Source organism: Thamnophis sirtalis, unplaced genomic scaffold, assembly GCF_051295495.1.
Source record: "Thamnophis sirtalis isolate CommonGarterSnake01/CBP01778 unplaced genomic scaffold, rThaSir2_p1.2 scaffold_1, whole genome shotgun sequence".
Lineage (NCBI taxonomy): Eukaryota > Metazoa > Chordata > Lepidosauria > Squamata > Natricidae > Thamnophis > Thamnophis sirtalis.
Window position 1 is genome coordinate 116,918,179 of NW_028261381.1, and position 14,287 is coordinate 116,932,465.

The 14,287-nt window shown below is 36.6% G+C and overlaps 1 protein-coding gene across 1 annotated transcript in view; it reads right to left on the reverse strand.

Annotated features, from left to right (window-relative positions):
• Window positions 1-3,667: 3,667 nt before the first annotated feature.
• SPRED1 (sprouty related EVH1 domain containing 1) overlaps window positions 3,668-14,287 on the reverse strand; it is a 77,619-nt gene continuing 66,999 nt past the window's right edge. The window contains exons 5-6 of the mRNA XM_014070887.2: window positions 9,171-9,329; window positions 3,668-5,699 (exon numbers count right to left, since the gene is read on the reverse strand). Coding sequence (XP_013926362.2) covers window positions 5,040-5,699; window positions 9,171-9,329 — 819 coding nt within the window. The 3' untranslated portion in view covers window positions 3,668-5,039. The remainder of the gene's footprint in view (window positions 5,700-9,170; window positions 9,330-14,287) is intronic.

Genomic DNA, 14,287 nt, shown 5'->3' on the forward strand with positions numbered 1-14,287 from the left:
CAGACTCATATTGGAAATGCTACATAATGCAATTTTCTACAATTTTTCCTGATATCCTACTCAGAATAGTCCCCCAAATTAAATGCAATAACCATGACTTCACTCTGTTTAATGTCCTGATAGTTTTATTCAGATAATTGCAGAAAACATTTAAAACTGTTTTATGTTATTATCCAGTATGTCAAATTCCAACAGGTGTACTGTAGTAACTGATGAGTTAAAACTCATATATATCTACATTAGGTACTCAAGGATATTGTTAATATTATTTTATACATAAAGAAATACATATATGACATGAAATTGAACCTAAAACCTACATTAGTATAGATATAACATTTTTAAATGGAAATAATCTGCAAGTGAGGCACTTTCTGAGAAGTGAAAAACAAATGGCATTTACCAAAATAAAATCCAAAAATAAAAAGGAAAAACTTTATATATAGGTTACATTGCACCTCCCAATATAAAGTTCTTCCACTGAATCTTTTTCTATTCTCATAGCTAATGACAACTATTGAAATTAAGCATCTTTGGAGCAAAATGTCATTTAATGCTATTTAAGTGGCATTTAGTGGCACTAAAATGCATATGGATATTTTAACCACCCACTTGTAGTAATCACAATACTTAAGTGAAATTTGTGAATTGTAGTTTCATGTAGAATAAACATTATGCACTACTCAAATTAGTGTTAAAATTTTGTTGTGCAGAGGCAAAATATGAGTATAAAAATTTAGGAAGAACAAAATGTGAAATATCTCAATGTACACACATCTTCTGAAACTGCTACCGTAGATTATGATTCAGGAATCAAGCCCGTTAAGAATGGTTATATCCTTGCATTTTAATGGTAGATTTCTCAGAGTTCAACCTTCTCCAGATGGGTAGGATATGCGAGCATAGTCTTTGTAGGACACTGAATTAGGGAAGGATATTTTATATGTTTGTCAGTTGTTTTTACCTTATATTCCAGCTGCCAACCTTGTAGAAACATTGATTCAGATATTAAACCTTTATAATCTGGCTGTGTATAAAAATTCATCCTTGGCTTTAAAGGAGAACTAGGACAAGCTTTCTGTGATTCACTGCAAATGTTCTGAGCTACTTCTTTTTAAATGATATGAAAGAGTGTGGGGTGTTCATAGCTATTATTTGGGGACATTCTCTAAGAAAGCATTCAGGCTTCCTAGTTTCTTCCCAAACTCTTCTCCATCAACATAGATCTGATTTTTGGTGAAATGGGAATAAGGTTGATTAAAGAATATATTTAATCTTAGAGAACTTTTCCAGAGAAAAAGAATCTTAACTTTTAAAAGTTAGTCTATAACTATTTTTCTTGAAGCTTATGGATTTTGCGTGAAAACATTACAACTTTATTACTACTTGACAAATCTGCGATTATCAGTTTATTACCCTTTCAAAAATGACATTTATAGTACATTGAATTAAAAAGAAATTGCAAATGCTAAATAGGAAGAATTGACCTCCACTGTAGAGCCAAATCCCAGAAAATATATTCTATACACATGGTCTAGTTTGTGAGTGGGTACATCACATTATATTCTTTTAGACTTGTCTATTTCATTTCTCTAGCATCCCCAAAGCCTTCCAAGTAAACCAGCTGGATGTTGCAAGCAAACTGTATGACTCATAAAGCTACTGTTTCGCTCCCTCCCACCCTCTTACAGTTTCTTTCTTTCAATATCCTAATTTAGCAGGAAGGGAGTTTTGTCACGATTGTTGAATTGACAGAATAACAAGAGTTGGAAGGCACCTTGGAAGTCTTTTAGTCCAACACCCCACCCCCTCCCTTTAGGCAGGAAACCCTACACCATTTCAGACAAATGGTTATCCACCATCTTCTTAAAAACTTCCAGTGGTGGAGCATCCACAACTTCTGGAGGCAAGTTGTTCCACTGATTAATTGTTCTAACTGTCAAGAAATTTCTCCTTAGTTCTAGGTTGCTTCTCTTCTTGATTAGTTTCCACCCATTGCTTCTTGTCCTGCTCTTAAGTGCTTTGGAGAATACCTTGACTACCTCTTGTTTGTGGCAGCTCCGGAGAAATTGGAACACGGCTATCATGCCTCCCCTAGTCCTTCTTTTCATTTTTTGAAACCAGAAATTTTTGTTGACCTGCTGCATATTACCCCCATATTTATGAGCAGATCCTGATATACTTTTGCCTACTTGGTGGAAGATTTTACTAAATTAATGCTTAAAGGGCTGTATGACTCGTCACAATTTCTAAATCATGTCTGTCCAGCAGGTGGTGCCCGAGTAACAGAGCTATTTTCATGTAGGATAACCTAGGAAGAACTTTCCCAAGCTTAAAAATATCATTCAGAGATTTAGCAAAACAGGCAACTTTATCTATTAGAAAGTATCTGAATTGCTGTTTCATAAAATACAGCTTTTCATTGTACTTTTCTGGACAAAGCAGGATGAAAATAAAAAACAGGAACAAGAAATGCATCCAACATACGGATAAACATCCACTGAAAATGCATGATTAAACACTATTAAATAAACTCATTAAATAATAGGAGACAGTCAGTAGATTATTAAGTTAAAATCTAATGGTTATTCTAAGAAGGGACTTTGCTTTAATCCTACATTAAATTCCAAATATCTCCATTTAAAAATGGTAGTGGTGAACCTAAAATCCCATAGTATTGTGTTTGTATTTCAGGGCCTTCCCCAAAAAGGAACATAAATGTATTCAATAAAGGATAATACATGTTTACCAGCGAAATGTTTAAATACACACTGACATGAACGGAGGCGAATATACATGTCCCAGGATAATGTCCTCTGGTGCCAGTGACCAAGCCAGATTGAATTCTGCAACACACTGAAATGCACATATTCAGAAAGAGGATTAAAGCATACAGAATTCCATGTGAAAAACATTACAGGATCCGATGTATTATATTGATTAGTGCTCATCAGACAGACTCGCTGTATCTTAAAGTATCTAAATATGTATGTGTGCAAATATACATGCAGAGGTCCAAAGCACTTTCTTGGTCAGCCAGCAAGTACCTTTTTATGGCTATTTGTTGTTATGCCCCACTTTCATAAAAAAAACAAAAACCCAGAATGTTTTAATCATTGCTATTCACAATTCATGCAGTTCTCATGCCATTAATGAGATAAAAATTAGAGATTTTTTTTTCTCTCCCCCTTTTTCTCTGTTTGGGGAAAAATGAACATTCTGCCTAGGCAACCAAGTTAGCTGACTAAATGACTACACGAAGCATGAAAGACATCCTATGCAGCAGTTTTTAAAGATATAAAATGCAGGAAAGGCAACTGCTGCTAAAGAATCACGTTTGCTGACTTCGGTTATTTATTCTAGATAAAAGTACAAAACTAGAAAGAAGCTCTTAACTTCAATACTTATCAATATATTTCCTCTTCTTTTCAATGTGAAATAATACTTCAAGATGATGTACGTACATAATGTCTGTTCAAGCTGTTGTATAAAATATAAATGCCCCTTTTAAAAGATATTTTACAAACAGTGTTATGTACAATTGTTTGGTTTTGAATGTCTGGGCTCTGGGAAATGTAGGTTGTATAGTGGAGGTGGAACTGTATGATGGAACATGATCCAAAGAAAACAAAATCAATATGTATATTTTTCTGAAGAAAGACAGATATTAAAAATTGTGAAATTTTAATTTTAATCCAAAAACGTATTAAAGACATATTTTACTTCCTTCTCCACACCCTTTAACCTTTTTGAATGAACGACTGCTCCACTGCTTTAAACTTTTATTAATAAAAATCCTCTATGCTTAATTATGTTATTATGCCATATGATAGATAACATTTAGGAATTACCAGAAATGGCATTTAGAACACACAGCCAAATGTTAAGTTAAATATATTCATTAATACAACTCAAAGACAAAATAAAATCCATTTTCATTCAACAAGAAATTAACTTGTTTTTTCCTACCTGGACTACAGTTTGTCATACAGCATAAGTTTAACTTGTGGTAGGTCAAATAAAAGTAAAATAATGGAAACATATAAAGAAATAACTGGCACCGAGTTGAAATAAAGTTATAAGCATATATTTTAAACAATTTCGAAGTGGTAATTTTCTCTTCCCAAACATCTGTCATCAAAATTTTTAGGAGGAAATCCTAAAAGAAAATTTGCTGGCTGCGAGAAAGGGAGGGGTAAAATCTTGCCATTACATTGAAATTAGAGTTATTTATATATAAAAATAAATGTTATGTTCTCATAAGAGCATTAGACAATTATATCTGTGCTTAACAAAACATTGGTCATTCAAGACTACAATAATTAATATTTAAAGGCTTTCAGATTACCAGAATGTACAGAAGAAAATTAATACAAAAATGTAGTTGAAGGGAAATAAGACTGAAAATATTGATTTCTCTATTTGAATAAAAATACTAAGTATTTAAAACTGATAAATACTATCACGGAATGTGCCTGGAAAACAAGGTCCATAACTGCTGAACTGGAAAGTGGAAGAAAGATTTAACAATTTGTACCGTATATTTTGTTAAATATAAACATTTGTTATTTGTACATAAAACTGTTTCCCAAAACTATTTATAAGTAATTTAGTTGCACTTAAAATCAATTTAATTTTTCATATCTGCCAAGACATTAACTTCCTTTAGTTTTCAATCAGCTTTCCCTAGTGCAGGTGTAATTAAGTTTTCTGCCAAATTGATTATTTCAAAGAGTGTTCCCCCCCATCACCTATAGCACAAAATGTACAGAGTGCTGAAGTATGGAGTTTATACTTCTTTCAAAGACCAATCGGAAGGAAAGGCTTTCAGGTTGCAAGAACTCCTTCACCACTTGTCTATGCACTTAAAAAGTAGATTAGGCATGGCTTGCATTGGTCAAATGCCACAGTTCTGACATCTCTTCCACAAGAGGCCTTTCCTATAGGGTGGGTTTTCCCTTCTGCATGCCAAGTGCTTCCATGAATTGGATACTTCCCAGCAACAAAGACTTGTCAGCCCATTTTTGCACTGGGCTTCTTCAACTTGCAGCTTTATGTTTTCCTCCACAGCATCCACAGATTTCGCCACAGTGGTGGCACGCTCTTAGCGGGAGGTAGCAGCACATACATGGTGCAATGAATGACAGAGTGACGAGGGCGAGCCATCGTAGGCAAAACTTGTCGTCACTCGTGTCGCAGGAGCAAGGGTCAGAGAAGTCCCCTTCGGAGTCTGACATGCAGTGGTAGAGCATGCTCTCGGCACAAAGCATGCAGCTAACTTGGTATATGCATCTTCTAATCGGGTCTGGAGCATCTTGGCATTTGCCTCGGCCATTCTCTTCACGGTTAAACCTCTCTTGACAGTATATGCATCGAGAGCGCTCACCATCCTCTTTCCTTTTTTTAGATTTTTTCAATTTGATAGAAGAAGGCTGTGTTTTGAGTACCACAGAACTCTTAGAATCTTTTAGGGAATTCAGTTTAGGCCCATCTCCGGATGGGTAGAGATAGTCCGATTTTTTATGGTCTGCTTTAGGGCAGTGCAGCGAGGAATCTATTTCATCCCTATCCAAGTCATTTTTCCACATATCAGGATGCCGATAGTCTGCATAGCGACGGATTAGAATATCACGAGGGTTTATCCGAACAATTTCTTCTTCGTCCTGAAAAGTGACACTCCTGACTGGCTTCTGGGGTATCTACAAAAAAGAAGACACAGAAGGGAAAAAAGGGCCCTTTAATATTACACATAACCATACTGATGACAGAGTGCGTTACTTCAAACAAGCAAAGTATTAAGTCATAACACCTTATGTCTAAAGAGAATCAGTTTTCTTAAACATATCTGCCATATTTAATGTTTTTTTTTTCAACAGTCAAAATAACCAAGCACTGCAGTGCTGATAATTGTTATATTATTAAGTTCACAGTCTCTCTCACACAGAACATTTTGAAGTAAAGGACATGTTGAAATATTACAAATTAACAAGAAGGTGATTATTCCAAAGCACAATGTTTTTTAATGAACTTCGTATTCACAACGTCATATCAATCCCTTGAAGGCATCTAAAAATTAGACTGGGATCACATCAAGCTGTGGATGATATGCAGTTCTAACATTATTTTAAAGTGAAGGAGATGGTGGGACTCCCACAGTGAATATCTGGAAATAGGAATCTAAGAAAGAAGGGTGAATAATCTGAAGCTTAATCAAGCCAGGATCTCTGCAGATAGTAATTTACATTTATACCTGATGAATTTGCATTTCCTTTGAAAGCCCAAATATGCAACTGGCAAGTGTTCCTGGATTTGGCTCTTTTTGTTGGAAGAGGAAGCATCATCAATGCTATTTATCAGCTTGGACTCCTTGCCATATGTAGTCTTATTTAATGAACTTAATTGCACTGGTGCACAAATTCTGGTTACATCCCAGCTGAATTACAGTAATGCACTGTATATGAGGCTATCCTTTAAAAAAGTGCATAAATTTCAACCTTGTCTGTGTTTGTGTGTACGTATTTCTGTTGTAGTTATATAGACAACTGATTCATATCTGCAGCCAATCCATCATATTGGTATTGAAAATCTGAAAGTAAGCTTATATACAACACCCAAGATTTCCAATCCATCTGTGAAAGTCATCAAGTTGAGTATTGAGCATATAGCAATTGTTAATGTGATAATCCTGGAATCACCTTCTACTCCCCCCACCCCCCATGGTTTCTTGCTTGCTTCTTAAATACGGCTCTGCATTCTAATTATTTTATTATTATATTCAATAATTATTTTATCTACCGTTTTGAGGATATTAACTGCTTTTTCTGCTATATTCTTTTGAACAGGAAAACTGTTCAATAAATAACGGTAAACAAAATGTAATTAGAGAAAAAAATGCAATTTCAGTAACTGTGTGTACAAAGAACATTTATTTATTTAAGAAAATTTATGTAGCTGCCCATATAAACTCTCAATGAACTTATGAAGATAAAACATCTATCATAAAAAATAATAAAAAGCAATCCCTCCCTCCCGCTGGCAACAACAGTCAGTCAATTAACAGACAAATTAAATGTACATATCATCAGCAGAATTTGATAATAATAAAGACAGAATTTTGTGTGAGTGGAAGCTGCATATTGGTATTTCCTCCCTCCATCCCCAGTTGGTTGTGTGCGTGCTTAATATCTGACGGATAAAAACTGTCAGTAAAAAAAATCAGTAAAAGAAACCATCTAATTTTGAAGCATGAAAACCTCTCAAACATGAGTGGATTCAGAAGGCTCACCTCCCCAGCCCCCAGTTTGATCTCTGCCTAAATTTGTAGCAAACATCCACTGCTAAATTAGGAAGGTTGAAAGAATTTGGTCTTAAGTGATTGTCGTTGAGCTAGGCCTAGAACTTTAATCATGTTGCAGAGGTTAAGTATAGTACAGGTGCAGAAGTAAAAGTAACATTGGAGCTCAGGCCTGAATTATTTCAAAATGCTTTTAGAAGGGAAAAAAATCCCTTGATTACTTGAAGTACTTGCTTAATAAATACATTAACACTTGTGGTAGGAACTTCAGCCAGGACCAAAGAAGTTGTTCACTTTGCTGGCATCTAATGGAAATCCACAAAACCGAAACAGAAATAACTTTTCCATAGCCTTCTACAGTATTGGCTGGTGATGACAGAAGCATCGTTCACTAAGTAAAGTTTGCTATAACGTTTTAGTTTATAAGCAAAGATTAAAAAGCAAATAGCCGTCTCCCATCCCTGCCAAAGGCAAAGACAAGACACTCCATTATAGGGCAGAGCAACCTTATGTTGGAATATTTGAGATTCACTATGACTTACTTGGCTCAAACTAATGAAAACTACTCTTGCCAAATGGTTCAAACTCGCTACATAATGAGCAAGCTAAATATGGAATTCTTTGGAATATAATTCAAGTTCCATTCTCAATTAAAAGCAGAGCATGCAAATCAAGAGTTGTTTTTTTTTACAGATAGTTCTGAATTTTAATTACAGAGTAGTTCAGTCATTACTATGGAAAATCAGTGTGCATGGTACCAAAAAGATTGTTTGATTCATGGATAGAAACTGGCTTACAATGCTGTTCACAATCATATAGCCAGCATAAGTTTGGGCAAGCACAATAGGTATTTGTTCAAATATTTATGGAAGTATGATCTTCACCCAAGAACATAGCTTGCCTAGATTTGAAAGAAAATCAATAAGAAAAAAATAATCTGTGAGATACTTCCACCATGATTCAACACAAGCAGATGCAAAAGAAATAAAACACAGCACCACTATAGAAATATATACTGTACTTATCTTTAAAGACTTATTTCATCAAGTCTTAAAATTAAGCATTTCAGTTCTCTCAGCCTAAAATCAAAATTTCCATAAACATCATGAATTTCATGGCTTGTTAGTAACTCTAAATGATTGCTGATCATGATATTGATGAGATGACAGGCTAGTTCACTGTAAGATAAAGGTAAACATGAAGATTTCCTCTTTCCAGTCAAGTCCGACTCTAGGGGGCAGTGCTCATCTCCATTTCTTAGCTGAGGTAGCCAACATTGCCTGAAGACACTTCCATAATCACATGGCCAGCATGATTTACATGCCGAGGTACACAAAAGTGTTACCTTCCCACCAAAGTGGTACCTAAATATCTACTCACATTTGCATGCCGTCTAATTGTTTAGGTGGAGAGGAGCTGGGGCAAATAAAGGGAGCTCTCCCTGTCATTTCATGAACTGGGTTGCCCGCTTTCCAGCTAACAAGCTCAGTGTCTTTAACCACTGAGCCATTGCACCCCCACAGCTGAGGGGGGAAAAAAGGTGAGGAAAAAAACAATGGTTATCTGTCATAGAATGTGGGTAGAGGAATCTCCAATGTATCAATGAATTATGCAAACCAGAGAAGTGAGTTCAAAGTCCCTGCTTCTGCTGTTAAACAAGCAACAGTTACTCATTATGACCAAATCATAGCAAGAATTATGATTTGTTTGAAAGCAGAAACTTCCAGTCTCTTTTGTGACATTTCACATCATTGCAGGGAATCCTCTGTTCCATTATGTCTGAACTGGAGCAGTGATATTGCTAGGCAAAATTCTGGTAGCACTTCAGAGGTATCTTTTGACATATTCAATATACAAGTTGTTTTTCATGGATTACCTGGTTTGGCTGGTTGTGGAAGTACAATCTCCTGTTGTTCAAATCTTCAAAGACGGAAGGTCTTATACATAAGGTTTTGTGAGGATCATTGCTTGCTAGAGAGTCATGTTGGAAAATTGGATCTTTCATTAGCAAACTTGATGTATTTTCTGGAATTGCCTGGAAAAGATTATATATTAAAATACATAGGGTTGTTTTTTTCTCTTTCTTTTATCTATATAAATTAAATCCACTTCAATGTTGTTTAGAACTTCAGTTAGTAAATTGCATATGACATTCAAAGTACCCATTTCACACATAATTAAAATGCACCATACATACTATTTTAAATAAATGGAGGTAGCATTATAGCATCAAAATAAAAATAATAATGAATACACTGGAAATCCTTTGTCACCCAAAGCAATGAAAGAGGAAGTGAAAGAAGAAGTGAAAGAGGAAGTGAAAGAAGAAGACAGATTAATTTGAGGAGATCACTCCTTAAAGGTACTTGCTCAGTGCTTTATCAGAGGTGCAAGAAAGGAAGCAACCATTAAGAGCTACATATATCAAAGCCACGCAATATGGGTAGAAGGCCATATAATTGTTCTTATATTTGCCACATAGAAAACTGCGCTAGAACTGAATGAGTATTAATCATTTTCCCAAGCCCTGATTAGCATTATGACTGCTTTGCTTGATAATCAAGGATATCAATCAAGAATTCCCCTTGTTCAAGTAGCCAGCAATGGAGTAGAATGATGTAGTTAAAAAGTCTCAATCCTGTAGATCAGAGAGTAGAGATCTAGATATTACTATAAATAGAAGAAACATATCCATTATAACTACTTTAACTCAGATAAATGCCTTGATCATGTCTTAATATATAAGACATCACCTGACAAAGTCCATCTTAAAAGAATATTGTATACTTGCCAGCACTTCCACATTTTCAGTTATTATAATAATCTGGGAATGTATTTATTGTTTGGCCAATAGGCTTCAAAACAATATGGCCTATCTATGTTCTGAGAAAACTCTATTAATTCAATAGAAGCTAAAACTTTGATCAATTTACAGTTGTCCAACATCCATATTACAGAACTGAACCCAACCTTTTCAGTAAAAATGTTAAATGTAATTTAAGGTAAAAAGCCAGTTCAAATCAACTCTTGAACATCAGAGAGCATAAAATGTTTTTTAAAAAAATAAAAGGGGGAAAAATCACACGGATCATGGATATCTTATTTTGTCAGATGAAAAGCAGAGGAACATAGTTTCCAATTAATGCTTTACAAAAAGAAAGAAAAGCTCATTCATTTAAAATGGGGGAGGGAGCAGTTTTCTCACATTCCCCCCAAAATTTACCCCAAAATGCATGTGAACTTTCAGAATAGATTTTGAGGATGCCAGAATTTCGAGAAAAAAATAGGCAAAGAAAGTTCCATTCAGAAAACAGAAGTCTTGATAGGCCATGAACTCAATTTTTCCAAGGAAAATGTCAATAACTGCTACCAACCTAAGAGACCAAGAAACATAAAAAAGGGTTTCTAGATGCCATAGGTAGGAAAAGTGCCAAGTTTAATACCAAGACCCTGTAAGCCTTAATCACCAAAAACCAAATTATTTGAAAAAGCTTTAGACATAGCCTGAAGATTCTTCACTAGATGTATGATGAATTTCTGAGACACTTCAGACAAACTCTTTGTCTATTCAGGAATACATGGGTACCAAGTCTACATTTTATAACAGAGCTAGTGATATGAAAGTCACCTGTTTCATCAATTATCAAAATGTCTTTATAGCAACGTTCATGCTGTTAACAGAGAAGTTAGCCACATAAATTATCTATCAATTCCACCATGAGACGGGCTATTTTGTAGAGCTGTGCAATCCATTTGGAGGTGCATTGATCAAAGCTGTACAGGAACCTTTTCCCTATGCTCTGAGTGTGTGTATGCCCAAAGGACACTTCAATTGCAATTGCCACTGAAGTAAAGCTGTGCAGAACTGAAAAATAGCTGCCGTCAGGAAATAAATATTCAAGGTGGGGAATGCTGCTCCATCTGTATGAAAATGATTTTTTCTACAAGTTCTGTTCTCCCAGAATGCAGCTGTTGAAGGCTACTCTATCAGAGCCATTAAGATCAAGTAATTGGCATAGACAAAGGCAGACCGCTTTCTATCAAAATGCAATTGCTTTAATAAAAAAAAAATCCTTCAAGGTCAAAACGTTGATTAAAAATTCAATACAAGTGAGGCTAAGACACAGTCCTATTTGTGATATTGTGCCATTGAAGGAAATCTAGCTGCATTTAGGATCTTATTACTATAGGCAGTAGTTGTGCTCAATTCAGCAGCATACATAGACATTACTCTACTTACAATCTTTTGATGATACAAACAAACCTGTCTGCAACTCCAACCTAAAAGGTCCTGGATTGTTAGTTTACAGGATGCCACATAGGCATGTTTGTTTGGACTTGCAAACAAAATGGACTTACAAGCAGCCTCCTGAATGTAGCAATAGCACTTAAGACATTATACCACTTCACAGTGCTTTACAGCCCTCTATAGACGGTGTACAGAGTCAGCATATTGTCCCTAACCATCGGGATCCTCATTTTACCCACCTCGGAAGGATAGAAGGCTGAGTCAACCTTGAGTCTGGTGAGAGTCAAACTGCCAAATTGCAGGCAGCTGGCAGTCAGCAGAATTAGCTGCAGTACTACATTCTAACCACTGCGCCATCCTGGCTGTCTGCACATTAAATTGGACAGATCCAGTTTATAAACATTGGCCATTCCTGAGAATGTGCAATATAATTACCCTGCACTGTGACAACATATTGATCTATATGGTTTTAAGCATCAGGAACAGCTACAGTAATGTAAAGCAATTTATTTACTCTCCATTTTAGACTACTATGAATTTACATGGGTTCATTCCTAAAAAAATAAAATAAAGTTAATAAAACAGTAATAGAACAAAAAATTAATCAGGAAACATAATTCCAACAAGACGCCCAACACAAGTTGTTATTATAGTAAAAACGAAGCCAAAACAAACATTTTTATAGTAAAATTACAAAAAAAAGTCACTGCATTAATGTTCATTATTGTCTCTATCTCACTGTACACAAACAGATATACAAATGTCTGATTCTTTTCTACTTGCAAAACAATTATACACCTATATTCAATATCTTCAACTGCAACACTGGTATAAATTATCCATTATCACCTGTAAAGGAAGTTATACCAATTTTTAATGCATAGTGTAAACCTGGTTTGCTCTCAGCTGCTGGCATGAAAATTACTGTTCTATGGTTGCTAAGACATACTTTGACTTTTTTCCAAGGCTATTAAAACATTTCTGTGTGCACAAGCAAAAGGATGCTGGATAAAGGAGTAATAAAATGATTCCAGCTGTAGCAGTCCAGCAGAACTCAAAGCTGGAAGACAGCTGCAGATAAAATAAAAAACAGATTGGGATTTGCTCTTCTTCAAACCTCCTCTCCATACTTTTCCCAGGATGAAGTTCCGAGGAGAGAACATTGTGCTCTCCTGCAAATCATGTTAAGAAAGTAATTTAAGAAGTGAAATGAAAATAAGGGATACCAGCGCTGCACTTGTTTACCTTTTACAGGATTTTCCACATTTCCCAAAAGCATTTTATTCATCAGCCCCCTTTTCTTTAGAATACATTTTAAAAAGATTAAGAACATGAACATCAAATTTGAAATCATCCCCGCTTCGTAATTTCACAGACAGCAGCAATTGCTTTCAATACCAACAACGGATTCTCTTCAATTAGTTGCATTCTTCTTGCCCATCTTCCTGAATAGCTTCAGAAGCAGTCTATGGTCTATGAAATATTTTATGTAGCCATTTAAAACAGAATGTTTCCCACATAAAGCATCTGCTAAAAGCATGAGGGAACCATCGATAACAGCAGTTTCTGTTTTTCAGGATCCAAGTGCATGCACATTATCAAAGCTGCCACCTTTTGTCTACTTTATTTCACTGGACTTCTTTCACAATGTGGGTTTACTGTCATGTAAGCAGGGGTGGGCTGCTCCAGGTTCTCCCGGGTGAAGATTTTGCATGGTTCAGCAAACCCCAAAAATCCCACTCCTATCTGGCCCCACCCATCCCACTACTCCTAGGAGTCTCCACGCAGCCCATTTTGGATGCCAGGTAAGTGCAGGGCCCCTACAGAGGCCTGAGGAGAGCAAAAAATGGGCTTCCTCGAGGCTCTGGAAGCCTAGAAATGTGCCTCTTTCCAGCCTCCAGGGAGCCTCCAGAGCTTGGGGGAGGCTGTTTTCACCCTCCCGGAGGCTCGAAAAAAGCCTTTGGAGCCCAGGGAGGGTGAAAAATGTGCCTCCTGGAAGTTCCTCTGGAGCCTGGGGAGGGCAAAAACACTCCCCCACTGTGATGCAGGAGGCCAACTACACCACGCCAGTGGTGGGTTGCAGGCAGTACGTCCCAGTATGGGCGTATCGGAGCCTGCACGGAACACCAGGTACCACCTGCCCGAGCTCCTTACCTGTCCTTTAAAGCCTTTGGCACCTCCGCGCACATCACCTGTGTGACACTCCACTGAGCAGCTGGAGCGTCGCAAGGTTTGCGGAGGTGTTGCTGGCAGGTATGACGCATGCGCGCGCTGCGCACATCCATGTGGATGCCAGTGAGCCCGTTCCAACCATACCGGTTGGAATGGGATCCAGAACCCACCATTGGACCACGCCCACCAAGCAACCAGACAGAGAACCCATTGCTAAAATTTTCGAAGCCCACCCTGCATGTAAGGATATTCAGAATCATGGCCTAAGGTCTCTGTTGCTGATCAAATCAGTGAGAATCTCTTTACAAACAAGGCCAATTCTATTTTTATGCAATAAGTTACCTCTCAATCAAACAGTAATACTGTAAGAGAGCACTCACTTCAGATGCTTAAGAAGATTAAGCCAATTCCTTAGGAGTACAAGCAGAGTATGATGTCTTGCTGTTTTCTGGCATACTCAGAAAGAAAGCTGAAAATAGAAATTCTCCTGTCCCAACCACTAAAAGCCACACATGAAAACAGCCTTTATTTCACAACAGCTGGCCAGCATTTTATGATAGGATTCATAAGTA